Raw genomic sequence first — 18,674 nt, forward strand, 5'->3', positions numbered from 1 at the left:
ATCTAAAACTAATGGTAGTGAAATACATAAAATAAAACACTTAAAATATATTTGGTTGCAGTTTTCCATACCATTATAATTACAAATGTATATGACAGCAGAACAAGAATGAGCATGGTTATATTTAGTGAGTCAAATGCAGTCTTTTTTCATGGATCTCTCATATTTGTTCACTTTGTGTCAAAACCTCAAATTTCACATGCAGATTTCCTACCTCTTGAAAGTATAAGGTTGACTGACATAACATGGGTGAATCATGCTGGTGTCCTGAATGAATTACTTGTGGAACATGTACACACTAGCATGCCTTATTAGTGGTATTCCAGACATCTGGGTCAAGTACAGTAGTAGAATTACCATGATCCGTGATAGTACTTGCATGTCCCAATAATTTTACACCCCAAATATTTGTAATTGTCACTTGCTTGCTACATATCCAAAAGGCAAAACTATTAGTTTTTCTGTGTTTTTAAATATACTATCTTAGACATGCTTTGTCAGTTTTTATTCAGATTTGGTAGATATATTATACATGTAAAAATACATGTCTATATATCCAATCTGTCAGTATGGTGGCAATACATGGTATCATGGACAATCTTCAATTCTTTTTTTTGTGCATACATTATAGATGTGTGAGACATGTCATTTACAGCCCTACAACTATATGTCAAAGTCTTGTTGAAAATGTGATATTAGATATTATTTTGTTCAAATTTTTTGTATACATTTTACGTTTATGGATACACATAAATGAGGCATCCCTCGGACCATTACAACCAATGGCTGACCATCATGACTAAGCATTGTATGAAGCAACTCTCAGACCAGTACAACCAATGGCTGACCATCATGACTAAGCATTGTAAGAGGCATCTCTCAGACCATTACAACCAATGGCTGACCATCATGACTAAGCATTGTAAGAGGCATCTCTCAGACCATTACAACCAATGGCTGACCATCATGACTAAGCATTGTAAGAGGCATCTCTCAAATCATTACAACCAATGACTGACCATCCTGCCTAAAAATTGTATAAGGCATCTCTCAGACCATTACAACCAATGGCTGACCATCCTGCCTAAAAATTGTATAAGGCATCTCTCAGACCATTACAACCAATGGCTGACCATTCTGCCTAAAAATTGTATAAGGCATGTCTCAGACCATTACAACCAATGGCTGACCATCCTGCCTAAAAATTGTATAAGGCATCTCTCAGACCATTACAACCAATGACTGACCATCCTGCCTAAAAATTGTATAAGGCATCTCTCAGACCATTACAACCAATGGCTGACCATTCTGCCTAAAAATTGTATAAGGCATCTCTCAGACCATTACAACCAATGGCTGACCACAGTGACTAAGCATTGTGTGAGGCATCTCTCAGACCAGTACAACCAATGGCTGACCATCAAGACTAAGCAATGTGTGAGGCATCTCTCAGACCATTACATTACAACCAATGGCTGACCATCATGACTAAGCAATGTGTGAGGCATCTCTCAGACCATTACAACCAATAGCTGACCATTATGACTAAGCATTGTATGAGGCATCTCTCAGACCAGTATAACCAATGGCTGACCATCATGACTAAGCATTGTAAGAGGCATCTCTCAGATCATTACAACCAATAGCTGACCATAGTGACTAAGCATTGTATGAGGCATCTCTCAGACCAGTATAACCAATGGCTGACCATCATGACTAAGCATTGTAAGAGGCATCTCTCAGACCATTACAACCAATAGCTGACCATCATGACTAAGCATTGTAAGAGGCATCTCTCGGCCATTACAACCAGTGGCTGACCATCATGACTAAGCATTGTGTGAGGCAACTCTCAGACCATTACAACCAATAGCTGACCATCATGACTAAGCATTGTAAGAGGCACCCCTCAGACCATTACAACCAATGACTGACCATCATGACTAAGCATTGTAAGAGGCAACTCTCAGACCATTACAACCAATAGCTGACCACCATGACTAAGCACTGTATCAGGCATATCTCTCAGACCATTACAACCAATGGCTGACCATAGTGACTAAGCATTGTAAGATGCATCTCTCAGACCATTACAACCATTAGCTGACCATCATGACTAAGCATTGTAGGAGGCAACTCTCAGACCATCACAACCAATGGCTGACCATCATGACTAAGCATTGTGTCAGGCATCTCTGAGACCATTACAACCAATGGCTGACCATCATGACTAAGCATTGTAAGATGCATCTCTCAGACCTTTACAACCAATAGCTGACCATCATGACTAAGCAGTGTAAGAGGCAACTCTCAGACCATTACAATCAATGGCTGACCATCATGACTAAGCATTGTGTGAGGCAACTCTCAGACCATTACAACCAATGGCTGACCATTATGACTAAGCAATGTATGAGGCATCTCTCAGACCATTACAACCAGTGGCTGACCATCATGACTAAGCATTGTAAGAGGCATCTCTCAGATCATTATAACCAATGGCTGACCATCATGACTAAGCATTGTAAGAGGCATCTCTCAGACCAGTACAACCAATGGCTGACCATCATGACTAAGCAATGTGTGAGGCATCTCTCAGACCATTACAACCAATGGCTGACCATCATGACTAAACATTGTAAGAGGCATCTCTCAGATCATTACAACCAATGGCTGACCATCATGACTAAGCATTGTAAGAGGCATCTCTCAGACCAGTATAACCAATGGCTGACCATCATGACTAAGCATTGTAAGAGGCATCTCTCAAACCATTATAACCAATGGCTGACCATAGTGACTAAGCATTGTGTGAGGCATATCTCTCAGACCATTACAACCAATGGCTGACCATAGTGACTAAGCATTGTATGAGGCATCTCTCAGACCATTACAGCCAATAGCTGACCATCATGACTAAGCATTGTAAGAGGCATCTCTCGGCCATTACAACCAGTGGCTGACCATCATGACTAAGCATTGTGTGAGGCAACTCTCAGACCATTACAACCAATAGCTGACCATCATGACTAAGCATTGTAAGAGGCACCCCTCAGATCATTACAACCAATGGCTGAGCATCATGACTAAGCATTGTATGAGGCATCTCTCAGACCATTACAGCCAATAGCTGACCATCATGACTAAGCATTGTAAGAGGCATCTCTCGGCCATTACAACCAGTGGCTGACCATCATGACTAAGCATTGTGTGAGCAACTCTCAGACCATTACAACCAATAGCTGACCACCATGACTAAGCATTGTAAGAGGCATCTCTCAGACCATTACAACCAATGGCTGACCATAGTGACTAAGCATTGTAAGAGGCATATCTCTCAGACCATTACAACCAATGGCTGACCATAGTGACTAAGCATTGTAAGAGGCAAATCTCAGACCATCACAACCAATGGCTGTCCATCATGACTAAGTATTGCAAGAGGCAACTCTCAGACCATCACAACCAATGGCTGACCATCATGACTAATCATTGTGTGAGGCATCTCTGAGACCATTACAACCAATGGCTGACCATCATGACTAAGCATTGTAAGATGTATCTCTCAGACCATTACAACCAATAGCTGACCATCATGACTAAGCATTGTAAGAGGCAACTCTCAGACCATTACAATCAATGGCTGACCATCATGACTAAGCATTGTGTGAGGCAACTCTCAGACCATTACAACCAATGGCTCACCATCATGACTAAGCAATGTGTGAGGCATGTCTCAGACTAGTACAACCAATGGCTGACCATCAAGACTAAGCAATGTGTGAGGCATCTCTCAGACCATTACAACCAATGACTGACCATCACGACTAAGCATTGTAAGAAGCATCTCTCAGACCATTATAACCAATAGCTGACCATCATGACTAAGCATTGTAAGAGCCATATCTCAAATCATTACAACCAATGGCTAACCATAGTGACTGTGCATTGTAAGAGGCATCTCTGAGACCATTACAACCAATGGCTTACCATCATGACTAAGCATTGTGTGAGGCATCTCTCAGACCATTTCAACCAGTGGCTGACCATCATGACTAAGCATTGTAAGAGGCATCTCTCAGACCATAACAACCAATGGCTGACCATCATAACTTAGCAATGTGTGAGGCATCTCTCAGACCATTACAACCAGTGGCTGACCATCATGACTAAGCATTGTGAGTGGCATCTCTCAGATCATTACAACCAATGGCTAACCATAGTGACTGTGCATTGTAAGAGGCATCTCTGAGACCGTTACAACCAATGGCTGACCATCATGACTAAGCATTGTAAGAGGCATCTCTCAGACCATTACAACCAATGGCTGACCATCATAACTAAGCAATGTGTGAGGCATCTCTCGGACCATTACAACCAGTGGCTGACCATCATGACTGTGCATTGTAAGAGGCATCTCCCAGACCATTACAACCAATGGCTGACCATCATGACTAAGCATTGTAAGAGGCATCTCTCAGACCATTACAACCAATGGCTGACCATCATAACTAAGCAATGTGTGAGGCATCTCTCAGACTATTACAAGCAATGGCTGACCATCATGACTAAGCATTGTAAGAGGCATCTCTCAGACCATTACAACCAATGGCTGACCATCATAACTAAGCATTGTAAGAGGCAACTCTCAGACCATTACAACCAATGGCTGACCATCATGACTAAGCAATGTGTGAGGCATCTCTCAGACCAGTACAACCAATGGCTGACCATCATGACTAAGCATTGTAAGAGGCATCTCTCAGACCATTACAACCAATGGCTGACCATCATAACTAAGCATTGTAAGAGGCAACTCTCAGACCATTACAACTAATGGCTGACCATCATGACTAAGCATTGTGTGAGGCAACTCTCAGACCATTACAACCAGTGGCTGGCCATAGTGACTAAGCTTTGTGTGAGGCATCTCTCAGACCATTACAACCAATGGCTGACCATCATGACTAAGCATTGTAAGAGACATCTCTCAGACCATTACAACCAATGGCTGACCATCATAACTAAGCAATGTGTGAGGCATCTCTCAGACCATTACAACCAGTGGCTGACCATCATGACTAAGCATTCTAAGAGGCAACTCTCAGACCATTACAACCAATGGCTGACCATCATGACTAAGCAATGTGTGAGGCATCTCTCAGACCAGTACAACCAATGGCTGACCATCATGCAACTCTCAGACCATTACAATCAATGGCTGACCATCATGACTAAGCATTGTGTTAGGCGTCTCTCAGATCATTACAACCAATGGCTGACCATCATGACTAAGCATTGTAAGAGACATCTCTCAGACCAGTACAACCAATGGCTGACCATCATGACTAAACAATGTAAGAGGCATCTCTCAGACCAGTACAACCAATGGCTGACCATCATGACTAAGCATTGTGTGTGGCATCTCTCAGATCATTGCAACCAATGGCTGACCATCATGACTAAGCATTGTAAGAGGCATCTTTCAGACCATTACAACCAATGGCTGACCATCATGACTAAGCAATGTGTGAGGCATCTCTCTCAGACCATTACAACCAATGGCTGACCATCATGACTAAGCAATGTGTGAGGCATCTCTCAGACCAGTACAACCAATGGCTGACCATCATGACTAAGCATTGTAAGGGGCATATCTCTCAGACCATTACAACCAATGGCTAACCATAGTGACTGTTCATTGTATGAGGCATCTCTCAGACCATTACAACCAATAGCTAACTATCATGACTAAGCAATGTGTGAGGCATCTCTCAAACCATTACAACCAATGGCTGACCATCATGACTAAGCATTGTAAGAGACATCTCTCAGACCATTACAACCAATAGCTGACCATCATGACTAAGCATTGTAAGAGACATCTCTCAGACCATTACAACCAATAGCTGACCATCATAACTAAGCATTGTAAGAGGCAACTCTCAGACGATTACAACCAATGGCTGACCATCATGACTAAGCATTGTGTGAGGCAACTCTCAGACCATTACAACCAGTGGCTGACCATCATGACTAAGCATTGTAAAAGGCAACTCTCAGACCATTACAATCAATGGCTGACCATCATGACTAAGCATTCTAAGAGGCAACTCTCAGACCATTACAACCAATGCTGACCATCATGACTAAGCAATGTGTGAGGCATCTCTCAGACCAGTACAACCAATGGCTGACCATCATGACTAAGCAGTGTAAGAGGCAACTCTCAGACCATTACAATCAATGGCTGACCATCATGACTAAGCATTGTGTGAGGCATCTCTCAGATCATTACAACTAATGGCTGACCATCATGACTAAGCATTGTAAGAGGCAACTCTCAGACCATTACAACCAATGGCTGACCATCATGACTAAGCAATGTGTGAGGCATCTCTCAGACCATTACAATCAATGGCTGACCATCATGACTAAGCATTGTGTAAGGCATCTCTCAGACCAGTACAACCAATGGCTGACCATCATGACTAAGCATTGTAAGAGGCATATCTCTCAGACCATTACAACCAATAGCTGACCATCATGACTAAGCATTGGAAGAGGCATCTCCCGGCCATTACAACCAGTGGCTGACTATAGTGACTAAGCATTGTGTGAGGCATCTCTGAGACCATTACAACCAATGGCTGACCATCATGACTAAGCATTGTAAGAAGCATCTCTCAGACCATTACAACCAATGGCTGACCATCCTGACTAAGCATTGTGTGAGGCAACTCTCAGACCATTACAACCAGTGGCTGACCATAGTGACTAAGCATTGTTTGAGGCATCTCTCAGACCATTACAACCAATGGCTGACCATCATGACTAAGCCTTGTAAGAGACATCTCTCAGACCATTACAACCAATAGCTGACCATCATAACTAAGCATTGTAAGAGCAACTCTCAGACGATTACAACCAATGGCTGACCATCATGACTAAGCATTGTATGAAGCAACTCTCAGACCATTACAACCAATAGCTAACCATCATGACTAAGCAATGTATGAGGCATCTCTCAGACCATTATAACCAATGGCTGACCATCGTGACTAAGCATTGTGTGAGCCAACTCTCAGACCATTACAACCAATAGCTAACCATCATGACTAAGCAATGTATGAGGCATCTCTCAGACCATTACAACCAATGGCTGACCATCATGACTAAGCATTGTAAGAGACATCTCTCAGACCATTACAACCAATGGCTGACCATCATGACTAAGCATTGTGTGAGGCAACTCTCAGACCATTACAACCAGTGGCTGACCATCATGACTAAGCATTGTAAGACGCATCTCCCAGACCATTACACAGGGATTGAAATAGAATTTTTCCCCTGCATGCATAGTGTGCATGTTGAATTTGAAATTTACCTGCACTAACTTGTTGTGAAATGCACCACTTTTAAAGTTTAAATAAAATTTACGGGTTCTTGATCGATGCGATCACGAAAGAATTAGCTTTTTTTGAGTTGTCTTAATTTAGGCTTAGTGAATATAATGGGAAAATGTTGTGTTAATTTCTACATGCACAGCGTGCACATTATATTTTGAGTTTACTTGCACTAGCTAATAATCTATGTGCATAGTGCAGTGTGCACCAGAGTATTTCGACCCCTGATTACAACCAATAGCTGACCATCATAACTAAGCATTGTAAGATGCAACTCTCAGACCATTACAACCAGTGGCTGACCATTATTGCTAAGCATTGTATGAGCCATCTCTCAGACCATTACAACCAATATCTGACCATCATAACTAAGCATTGTAAGAGGCAACTCTCAGACCATTACAATCAATGGCTGACCATCATGACTAAGCATTGTATGAGGCATCTCTTAGACCATTACAACCAGTGGCTGACCATCATGACTAAGCAATGTGTGAGGCAACTCTCAGACCATTACAACCAATGGCTGACCATGGCTAAGCATTGTAAGAGGCATCTCCCAGACCATTACAACCAATGGCTGACCATCATGACTAAGCATTGTATGAAGCAACTCTCAGACCATTACAACCAGTGGCTGACCATCATGACTAAGCATTGTATGAGGCATCTCTCAGACCGTTACAACCAATAGCTGACCATCATGACTAAGCAATGTGTGAGGTATCTCTCGGACCATTACAACCAATGGCTGACCATCATGACTAAGCATTCTAAGAGGCAACTCTCAGACCATTACAACCAATGGCTGACCATCATGACTAAGCAATGTGTGAGGCATCTCTCAGACCAGTACAACCAATGGCTGACCATCATGAATAAGCATTGTAAGAGGCAACTCTCAGACCAGTACAACCAATGGCTGACCATCATGACTAAGGATTGTGTGAGGCATCTCTCAGACCATTACAACCAATAGCTGACCATCATAACTAAGCATTGTAAGAGGCAACTCTCAGACCATTACAACCAGTGGCTGACCATCATGACTAAGCATTGTGTGAGGCAACTCTCAGACCATTACAACCAGTGGCTGACCATCATGACTAAGCATTGTAAAAGGCAACTCTCAGACCATTACAATCAATGGCTGACCATCATGACTAAGCATTCTAAGAGGCAACTCTCAGACCATTACAACCAATGCTGACCATCATGACTAAGCAATGTTTGAAGCATCTCTCAGACCAGTACAACCAATGGCTGACCATCATGACTAAGCATTGTGTGAGGCAACTCTCAGACCAATTCAACCAGTGGCTGACCATCATGACTAAGCATTGTAAAATGCAACTCTCAGACCATTACAATCAATGGCTGACCATCATGACTAAGCATTCTAAGAGGCAACTCTCAGACCATTACAACCAATGCTGACCATCATGACTAAGCAATGTGTGAGGCATCTCTCAGACCAGTACAACCAATGGCTGACCATTATGACTAAGCAGTGTAAGAGGCAACTCTCAGACCATTACAATCAATGGCTGACCATCATGACTAAGCATTGTGTGAGGCATCTCTCAGATCATTACAACCAATGGCTGACCATCATGACTAAGTATTGTAAGAGGCAACTCTCAGACCATTACAACCAATGGCTGACCATCATGACTAAGCAATGTGTGAGGCATCTCTCAGACCATTACATTCAATGGCTGACCATCATGACTAAGCATTGTAAGAGGCATCTCTCAGACCATTACAACCAATGGCTGATTATCATGACTAATTAAAATACCCAAAAATTAATTTTTTGACAGGCTTAGTATGTTTTTAATGTAATTTGATAATCTTTCATTGCATGTCACAAAATTTATAAATACTTAATCATATTATTGGTCCTAACAGCTTCGATTTGTGTATACATGTACTAGTACTTTTGACAACAAATTGATTTTTTTGATTTCTTTAATGAATTTCAATTATTATAGCAGTTGAATCAAAGCCAATTGACAAGTGCAGCATGCATTGATACTTTGTATGTGTGTTATTTGAAATGTTCCCATGAAAACTTCCTATTTAGGTTAGAATTTCTAAATATTCTAAAAAAATATATTTTGATAGGAAGGTGCATCTGACTTTCTTACTTCTGCAGTCATCGATGACGTGATCCAGTGTCGTTTTGCACGTCAGAAATTATTGCCAGCTGAGAGGAGAAAGAGGGAGACAACATTTGATTTGAGTTCTGACTATTACATGTTCATAGCTAGAGGTCCCAAATCTTCTGGTAAGTGTATTTATTTCTTTTATTTTGACTGATTTGTTGCAAGTTTCTATTTCACTGGATTTTATTTCTAGTGATTCACTTGTAGTGATGTTTACTAATTGATAATTCAAGAGATCATTAATTTGCCAACAAATATCTACCAATTTTGTAAATTTTGTCAGACTCATGAAAGTCATGTCTTCAACAAAATTCAGCAGTGAAAATCAAGTACCATAAATTGAGCCATTATTTACATTCTCATGGGTAGTCTAATTTAGAAATTATTTGTTGTATAAGTTCAAATGAATTGAATGAATAACGGTAGCAGTGAAATCTTTACACAAACATAGTATTTGTGAGCATAAATAATGTGCATATTAAGAACCACATCGCAAAAGACCACCAATCGTCATTTGTCATAGTGAAGACATATTATTTTTGCAGGTTCACTGAATAAGCATATTGATATTCCAATCAAATCGGCTGATAAGATTGACTACACATCAACCAATGTTGTCACTGGGGTTGCAGGAGTAGATCCCAAACTGAAATCTCATGGTAAGTCACATAACCTAATTGTCAGATTCAGGTCAATCATGCTCTAATAATAATAAGATCAAGTTAGTGAGTCACATGACATCTGTTTGTGTCTAGTGAGTCACATGACATCTGTTGGTGTTCAGTGAGTCACATGACATTTGTTGGTGTCCAGTGAGTCACATGACATTGTTGGTGTCTTAGTGAGTCACATGACATCTGTTGGCGTCTTAGTGATTTACATGACATGTGTTGGTGTCTAGTGAGTCACATGACATGTGTTGGTTTCTAGTGAGTCACATGACATCTGTTGGTGTCTAGTGAGTCACATGACTTCTGTTTGTGTCTAGTGAGTCACATGACTTCTGTTTGTGTCTAGTGAGTCGCATGACATCTGTTGGTGTCTAGTGAGTCGCATGACATCTGTTGGTGTCTAGTCAGTCACATGACTTGTTGGTTTCATGTGAGTCACATGACATCTATTGGTGTCTTGTATGTGAGTCACATGACATCTGTTGGTGTCTAGTGAGTCACATGACATCTGTTGGTGTCTAGTGAGTCACATGACATTTGTTGGTGTCGAGTGAGTCACATAACATATGTTGGTATCTAGTGAGTCACATGACATCTGTTGGTGTCTAGTGAGTCACATGACATCTGTTGGTGTCCAGTAAGTCACATGACATCTGTTGGTGTCCAGTGAGTCACATGACATCAGTTGGTGTCCAGTGAGTCACATGACATCTGTTGGTGTCTTAGTGAGTCACATGATATCTGTTGGCGTCTTAGTGATTTACATGACTTCTGTTTGTGTCTAGTGAGTCGCATGACATCTGTTGGTGTCTAGTGAGTCACATGACATCTGTTGGTGTCTAGTCAGTCACATGACATCTGTTGGTGTCTTAGTGAGTCACATGACATCTGTTGATGTCTTAGTGAGTCACATGACATCTGTTGGTGTCTTAGTGAGTTACATGACATCTATTGGTGTCTTCATGAGTTACATGACATATATTGGTGTCTTAGTGAGTTACATGACATATATTGGTGTCTTAGAGAGTTACATGACATTTGTTGGTTTCATGTGAGTCACATGACATCTATTGGTGTCTTGTATGTGAGTCACATGACATCTGTTGGTGTCTAGTGAGTCACATGACATCTGTTGGTGTCTAGTGAGTCACATGACATGTGTTGGTTTCTAGTGAGTCACATGACATCTGTTGGTGTCTAGTGAGTCACATGACTTCTGTTTGTGTCTAGTGAGTCACATGACTTCTGTTTGTGTCTAGTGAGTCGCATGACATCTGTTGGTGTCTAGTGAGTCGCATGACATCTGTTGGTGTCTAGTCAGTCACATGACTTCTGTTGGTTTCATGTGAGTCACATGACATCTATTGGTGTCTTGTATGTGAGTCACATGACATCTGTTGGTGTCTAGTGAGTCACATGACATCTGTTGGTGTCTAGTGAGTCACATGACATCTGTTGGTGTCCAGTAAGTCACATGACATCTGTTGGTGTCCAGTGAGTCACATGACATCAGTTGGTGTCCAGTGAGTCACATGACATCTGTTGGTGTCTTAGTGAGTCACATGATATCTGTTGGCGTCTTAGTGATTTACATGACTTCTGTTTGTGTCTAGTGAGTCGCATGACATCTGTTGGTGTCTAGTGAGTCACATGACATCTGTTGGTGTCTAGTCAGTCACATGACATCTGTTGGTGTCTTAGTGAGTCACATGACATCTGTTGATGTCTTAGTGAGTCACATGACATCTGTTGGTGTCTTAGTGAGTTACATGACATCTATTGGTGTCTTCATGAGTTACATGACATATATTGGTGTCTTAGTGAGTTACATGACATATATTGGTGTCTTAGTGAGTTACATGACATTTGTTGGTTTCATGTGAGTCACATGACATCTGTTGGTGTCTAGTATGTGAGTCACATGACATCTGTTGGTGTCTAGTGAGTCACATGACATCTGTTGGTGTTTAGTCAGTCACATAACTTCTGTTGGTTTCATGTGAGTCACATGACATCTGTTGGTGTCTAGTATGTGAGTCACATGACATCTGTTGGTGTCTAATGAGTCACATGATATCTGTTGGTGTCTAGTGAGTCACATGATATATGTTGGAGTCTAGTGCAACACATGATATATGTTGGAGTCTAGTGCAACACATGACATCTGTTGGTGTCTTAGTGTGTCACATGACATCTGTTGGTGTCTTAGTGAGTTACATGACATATGTTGATATCTAGTGTGTCACATGACATGTTTTGTTGCTTCAGTGAGTCACATGACATGTTTTGTTGCTTCAGTGAGTCACATGACATATGTTGGTGTCTTAGTGAGTCACATGACAAATGTTGGTGTCTTAGTGAGTCACATGACAAATGTTGGTGTCTTAGTGAGTCACATGACAAATGTTGGTGTCTTAGTGAGTCACATGACAAATGTTTGTGTCTTCGTGATTCACATGATATCTGTTGATGTCTAGTGTGTCACATGACATCTGTTGGTGTCTTAGTGAGTTACATGACATGTGTTGCTGCATTAGTGAGTTACATGACATATGTTGGTGTCTAGTACGTGAGTCACATGACTTCTGTTGGTGTCTAGTGAGTCACATGACTTCTGTTGGTGTCTAGTGAGTCACATGACTTCTGTTGGTGTCTAGTGAGTCACATGATATCTGTTGGTGTCTAGTGAGTCACATGATATCTGTTGGTGTCTTAGTGAGTCACATGATATCTGTTGGTGTCTTAGTGAGTCACATGACATCTGTTGGTGTCTAGTCAGTCACATGACATCTGTTGGTGTCTTAGTGAGTTACATGACATGTGTTGCTGCATTAGTGAGTTACATGACATATGTTGGTGTCTAGTACGTGAGTCACATGACTTCTGTTGGTGTCTAGTGAGTCACATGACTTCTGTTGGTGTCTAGTGAGTCACATGACTTCTGTTGGTGTCTAGTGAGTCACATGATATCTGTTGGTGTCTAGTGAGTCACATGATATCTGTTGGTGTCTTAGTGAGTCACATGACATCTATTGGTGTCTTCATGAGCTACATGACATATATTGGTGTCTTAGTGAGTTACATGACATTTGTTGGTTTCATGTGAGTCACATGACATCTGTTGGTGTCTAGTATGTGAGTCACATGACATCTGTTGGTGTCTAGTGAGTCACATGGTATCTGTTGGTGTCTAGTGAGTCACATGACATCTGTTGGTGTTTAGTCAGTCACATGACTTTTGTTGGTGTTTAGTCAGTCACATAACTTCTGTTGGTTTCATGTGAGTCACATGACATCTGTTGGTGTCTAGTATGTGAGTCACATGACATCTGTTGGTGTCTAATGAGTCACATGATATATGTTGGTGTCTAGTGAGTCACATGATATATGTTGGAGTCTAGTGCAACACATGACATCTGTTGGTGTCTTAGTGAGTCACATGACATCTGTTGGTGTCTAATGAGTCACATGATATCTGTTGGTGTCTAGTGAGTCACATGATATATGTTGGAGTCTAGTGCAACACATGACATCTGTTGGTGTCTTAGTGAGTCACATGACATCTGTTGGTGTCTTAGTCACATGACATCTATTGATGTCTAGTGTGTCACATGACATCTGTTGGTGTCTTAGTGAGTTACATGACATATGTTGATATCTAGTGTGTCACATGACATGTTTTGTTGCTTCAGTGAATCACATGACATGTTTTGTTGCTTCAGTGAGTCACATGACATATGTTGGTGTCTTAGTGAGTCACATGACAAATGTTGGTGTCTTAGTGAGTCACATGACAAATGTTGGTGTCTTAGTGAGTCACATGACAAATGTTTGTGTCTTTGTGATTCACATGATATCTGTTGATGTCTAGTGTGTCACATGACATCTGTTGGTGTCTTAGTCAGTCACATGACATGTGTTGCTGCATTAGTGAATTACATGACATATGTTGGTGTCTAGTACGTGAGTCACATGACTTCTGTTGGTGTCTAGTGAGTCACATGACTTCTGTTGGTGTCTAGTGAGTCACATGACTTCTGTTGGTGTCTAGTGAGTCACATGATATCTGTTGGTGTTTAGTGATTCGCATGATATATGTTGGTGTCTTAGTGAGTCACATGATATCTGTTGGTGTCTTAGTGAGTCACATGACATCTGTTGGTGTCTTAGTGAGTCACATGACATCTGTTGGTCTCTTAGTGAGCCACATGACATCTGTTGGTGTCTTAGTGAGTCACATGACATCTGTTGGTGTCTTAATGAGTCACATGACATCTGTTGGTGTCTAGTACGTGAGTCACATGACATCTGTTGGTGTCTAGTACGTGAGTCACATGACTTCTGTTGGTGTCTAGTGAGTCACATGACATCTGTTGGTGTCTTAGTGAGTCACATGACATCTGTTGGTGTCTTAGTGAGTCACATGACATCTATTGGTGTCTTAGTGAGTCACATGACATCTGTTGATGTCTTAGTGAGTCACATGACATCTGTTGGTGTCTTAGTTAGTTACATGACATCTATTGGTGTCTTAGTGAGTCACATGACATCTGTTGGTGTCTTAGTGAGCCACATGACATCTGTTGGTGTCTTAGTGAGTCACATGACATCTGTTGGTGTCTTAGTGAGTCACATGACATCTATTGGTGTCTTAGTGTGTCACATGACATTTGTTGGTGTTTTAGTGTGTCATGTGACATTTGTTGATCTATTAGTGTCAAATGACATCTGTTGGTGTCTTAGTGAGTTACATGACATCTGTTGGTGTCTTAGTGAGTCACATGACATCTGTTGGTGTCTTAGTGAGTCACATGACATCTATTGGTGTCTTAGTGAGTCACATGACATCTGTTGATGTCTTAGTGAGTCACATGACATCTGTTGGTGTCTTAGTGAGTTACATGACATCTATTGGTGTCTTAGTGAGTCACATGACATCTGTTGGTGTCTTAGTGAGCCACATGACATCTGTTGGTGTCTTAGTGAGTCACATGACATCTGTTGGTGTCTTAGTGAGTCACATGACATCTATTGGTGTCTTAGTGTGTCACATGACATCTGTTGGTGCTTTAGTGTGTCATGTGACATTTGTTGATCTATTAGTGTCAAATGACATCTGTTGGTGTCTAGTGAGTCAAATGTCATCTGTTGGTGTCTTAGTGAGTCACATGATATTTGTTGGTATCTTACTGACATCTGTTATGTGACATCTGTATATATTGCCCAGTATGTGTCATTCGTACCATGTACATTTTGCAGAGCTTTTCACACTCAATTTAAACTTGGCTAAAATAATTGCCACTGTATGTCAAATATTTATGACACCTTCCAATGTTTTCTTCTCAAAATATACTGGGTATCTGTGGGCAAGTTTATAATATTTGCTCATTTAAATTTTCTGTGATTAGTTTTGTAATCTACCTATGCATGTGTATTATGCAGCTAGTCTGATGGTGATTGGCTGGATTGGTTTCTGTAGTATAGCTATCATATTTGCCAGATTTATGAAGCCAGTATGGCCTAATTCTCTGTTACTGGGAGAAAAAGTTTGGTTTACTGTGAGTATAATTGCCATATTTATAACATATTTAGTATGGGGTCACCCGACAATTTCTTGAGAATCTTAATGTTTGCAATGTCATCACTGTTTTTTTAGGGACACAATTTCTTTACATCTCAAATTTTTGCTGAGTGACAATTTATGCTATATTATTTTACAAAGGACATTAAGACTAATACAGTATATGTAGTATTAATTGAGAAAAACTTTAGCTAGTATTTTCTTGCCAAATTTTGCTTAGATATGTTGTTGTACTACTGTACTATTCTGACTAAGTGCCGACTTCTTACGTTTGTGGGATATCTGTTTTTGGGTTCACATGCAACTAAGTGCCAGCCCCTTCTGAAATTAAATAAACGATGTCATGAAAACTGGTCATTATTACAGTGTGCATTGTGACTATTGCGATTGGGGTATTTGAACTTTGGTAATTTACTTTCACATTGTGTTGTAAAAAAAGGCATCATCAATATTCAGAAATTCACAGGATATGGTGTCAGTACAGCACAGCTTTACTATTTAAAAATTGTGAAGCACCATTTTTTTTTAAATCTTGCAATTTTTGTTTGTAGAAACCGGTTTGTTTCAACAGATTGGTAATTCACTTCTGCATTGTGTTATGAAAAATGCCATATTTGGAAATTCATGTTAAATTGTGTCAATACAACACATTCTGTTTGATTAATAACAGACTTTCCTGTCAGGTCAGAGGGCGTTGTTGCAGGTTGAATCATGCAAGAAAACATGACAGAAAATACATTTCAAGAGTTTTTCCCTCATACACGTACCCCTAATAATTTTTACACCATAAATTCTGATGGTATGTAAATAATATTGTAATAAAATGTGCATATTTCTGATGATTAATTCTGTTTCATCATTGTAAAAATTTTGAGGAAATCAGTGACTACGCAAATCATTTCACAATTTTCTTTTCTTCCAAAAGAAGCAATATCCCTTTCTAATCTGGCACATTGTGAAAGAATATGTTCTTTGGATAATTGTTTAAGGGGGGGGGGGGGTGCTAAGTGAAGTTGCTGACTGGTTTGTTACTGTCACTGCTATATTGGTTCATAAACTAAAACAACAACAACATTGCCAGCAATGTTTGTAGATCAAATCAAATTAAAATGCATTAATTACAAAGACATCATAAAGATTTTATTGATGTCATTTTGTTTTTCTGATTTGATTCAAAATTGCTGATTCATGGCCATTTTGTTTTGAAGAATGTTTTATGAGCTATATCTATGACAAGTTGTGACTAATCATGTTCAAATTTTATATGCATCATAATATCTAATACCACATATATGCACATCAAATATATATTGTCGAATATTTTGTTCAAACTTGCTATGTACATGTACATTGAACATTATGCAACCTTGATGCACATCATTCTGTTTCCTCACATTGGATTTAAATTGCTAACAGGGAGTCATTTTTTTATTGAATGTAATTCTGGAGCCATCTATCTGACCTGCTCTCGCAGATCATATTCAAATGTTATATATTTTATATCTTAAACTTGATAACTCACAGGAACTATGTAATGCAATTATTTGAAACTAATAATATTTTAAACAAAAGTCAATAGTGTTTCACTTGAACAAGTAAAATGAAACCCCAATGTTAAAGTCAAGGAATCAGTTTTAATGCTCGACCATGCATTATCTTGTTTGTTTTTTTCAGTTTCACCGTAGTTTACAGATACTCAATGTACTGTGTTTTGTGACTGCATTTATACTAATATTTGTATATGTAGGAGGTTTTGTAACATACAACAGTTCAACTGATGTAAGTTAAGATTTATTTTCTTAATTTCAATATCATTTCACAAATAATATATTTTTGTGATAACTGGTGAAGTCAATTAACATAAAATGCTACTCATACACTTTTTGTATATATTTTAGCGTGACTAGGGTATCTGTGATAACATTTGTTTACATTTTAAACAGCTAATGTATGAATGTTTGAAAAGAATTGTGGCTCACTGACCAGCAATATCTCTGCTCTGTCAATGTTGCCCATTGTTACTGAATGCGTACACATGCAAAATACAAACAAGTGCTCTGGCCATATATATCTGTAATGTCAAATCTGTCAATAGTTTTTCTATTATTATAGTGTCCAGACGTTTTTTCTCTGTAGATTCATCTTTGAACTATATACATACACATTATAGTTTTGTAATCTGATGCATATTCTATTTTTTATTGTAGCTGGTGTTCATACATGCAGTGTGTGGTATCATTGCAGTCATTCTTGGGTTAACCAATCCTATTATGGCAATATTTAGACCTCATCCTGGGGAACCAAAGTAGGTTATTAATAAGTTTTAAATTTACTTAAAGAACTGTCCATAACTATCTCATTGGTCTTGGTATTGTATGGTACGATTTGCTTAAAGAACTGTCCATAACTATGTTACTGGTCTTGGTATCATTACATAACATTTACTTAAATAACTGACCATAACTATCTTATTGGTCTTGATATCATTAAGTAACATTCACTTAAATAACTGACCATAACTATCTTATTGGTCTTGGTATCATTACATAACATTTACTTAAATAACTGACCATAACTATCTCATTGGTCTTGGTATTGTATGGTAAGATTTGCTTAAAGAACTGTCCATAACTATCTTACAACCAAAATTACCAAAGTTGCCAAACTACGTTAGGCTAGAGAACGTTTTTTTCATTTGAGGCGCCGACACGATAGACAATATTGTTTCATTTAAACTGATACAAACAAGCGTTGCTGATGCCACTGTCAGACGCCAGAGTAAACAATTATTAATATCAGTAGTTCGCTAGTTTTTTTTTTTTTTAATTTTAAGTTAAATAAAACGGCG

At 39.6% G+C, this 18,674-nt stretch overlaps 1 protein-coding gene across 5 annotated transcripts in view; it reads left to right on the plus strand.

The window, feature by feature from the left end:
* The window catches only part of LOC102806946 (ferric reductase 1-like), a 188,111-nt gene that overhangs the window by 116,343 nt on the left and 53,094 nt on the right, over window positions 1-18,674 (plus strand). For 4 of the 5 annotated variants that reach the window (XM_085503521.1, XM_085503522.1, XM_085503523.1 and 1 more), the window contains exons 8-12: window positions 9,534-9,696; window positions 10,120-10,233; window positions 15,688-15,803; window positions 17,501-17,605; window positions 18,034-18,131. In XM_085503521.1, coding sequence (XP_085359647.1) covers window positions 9,534-9,696; window positions 10,120-10,233; window positions 15,688-15,803; window positions 17,501-17,605; window positions 18,034-18,131 — 596 coding nt within the window. The remainder of the gene's footprint in view (window positions 1-9,533; window positions 9,697-10,119; window positions 10,234-15,687; window positions 15,804-17,500; window positions 17,606-18,033; window positions 18,132-18,674) is intronic. The other variant, XM_085503525.1, reaches the window with a different exon arrangement.

Source organism: Saccoglossus kowalevskii, chromosome 9, assembly GCF_978046115.1.
Source record: "Saccoglossus kowalevskii chromosome 9, keSacKowa6.1, whole genome shotgun sequence".
Classification (NCBI taxonomy): Eukaryota; Metazoa; Hemichordata; class Enteropneusta; family Harrimaniidae; genus Saccoglossus; species Saccoglossus kowalevskii.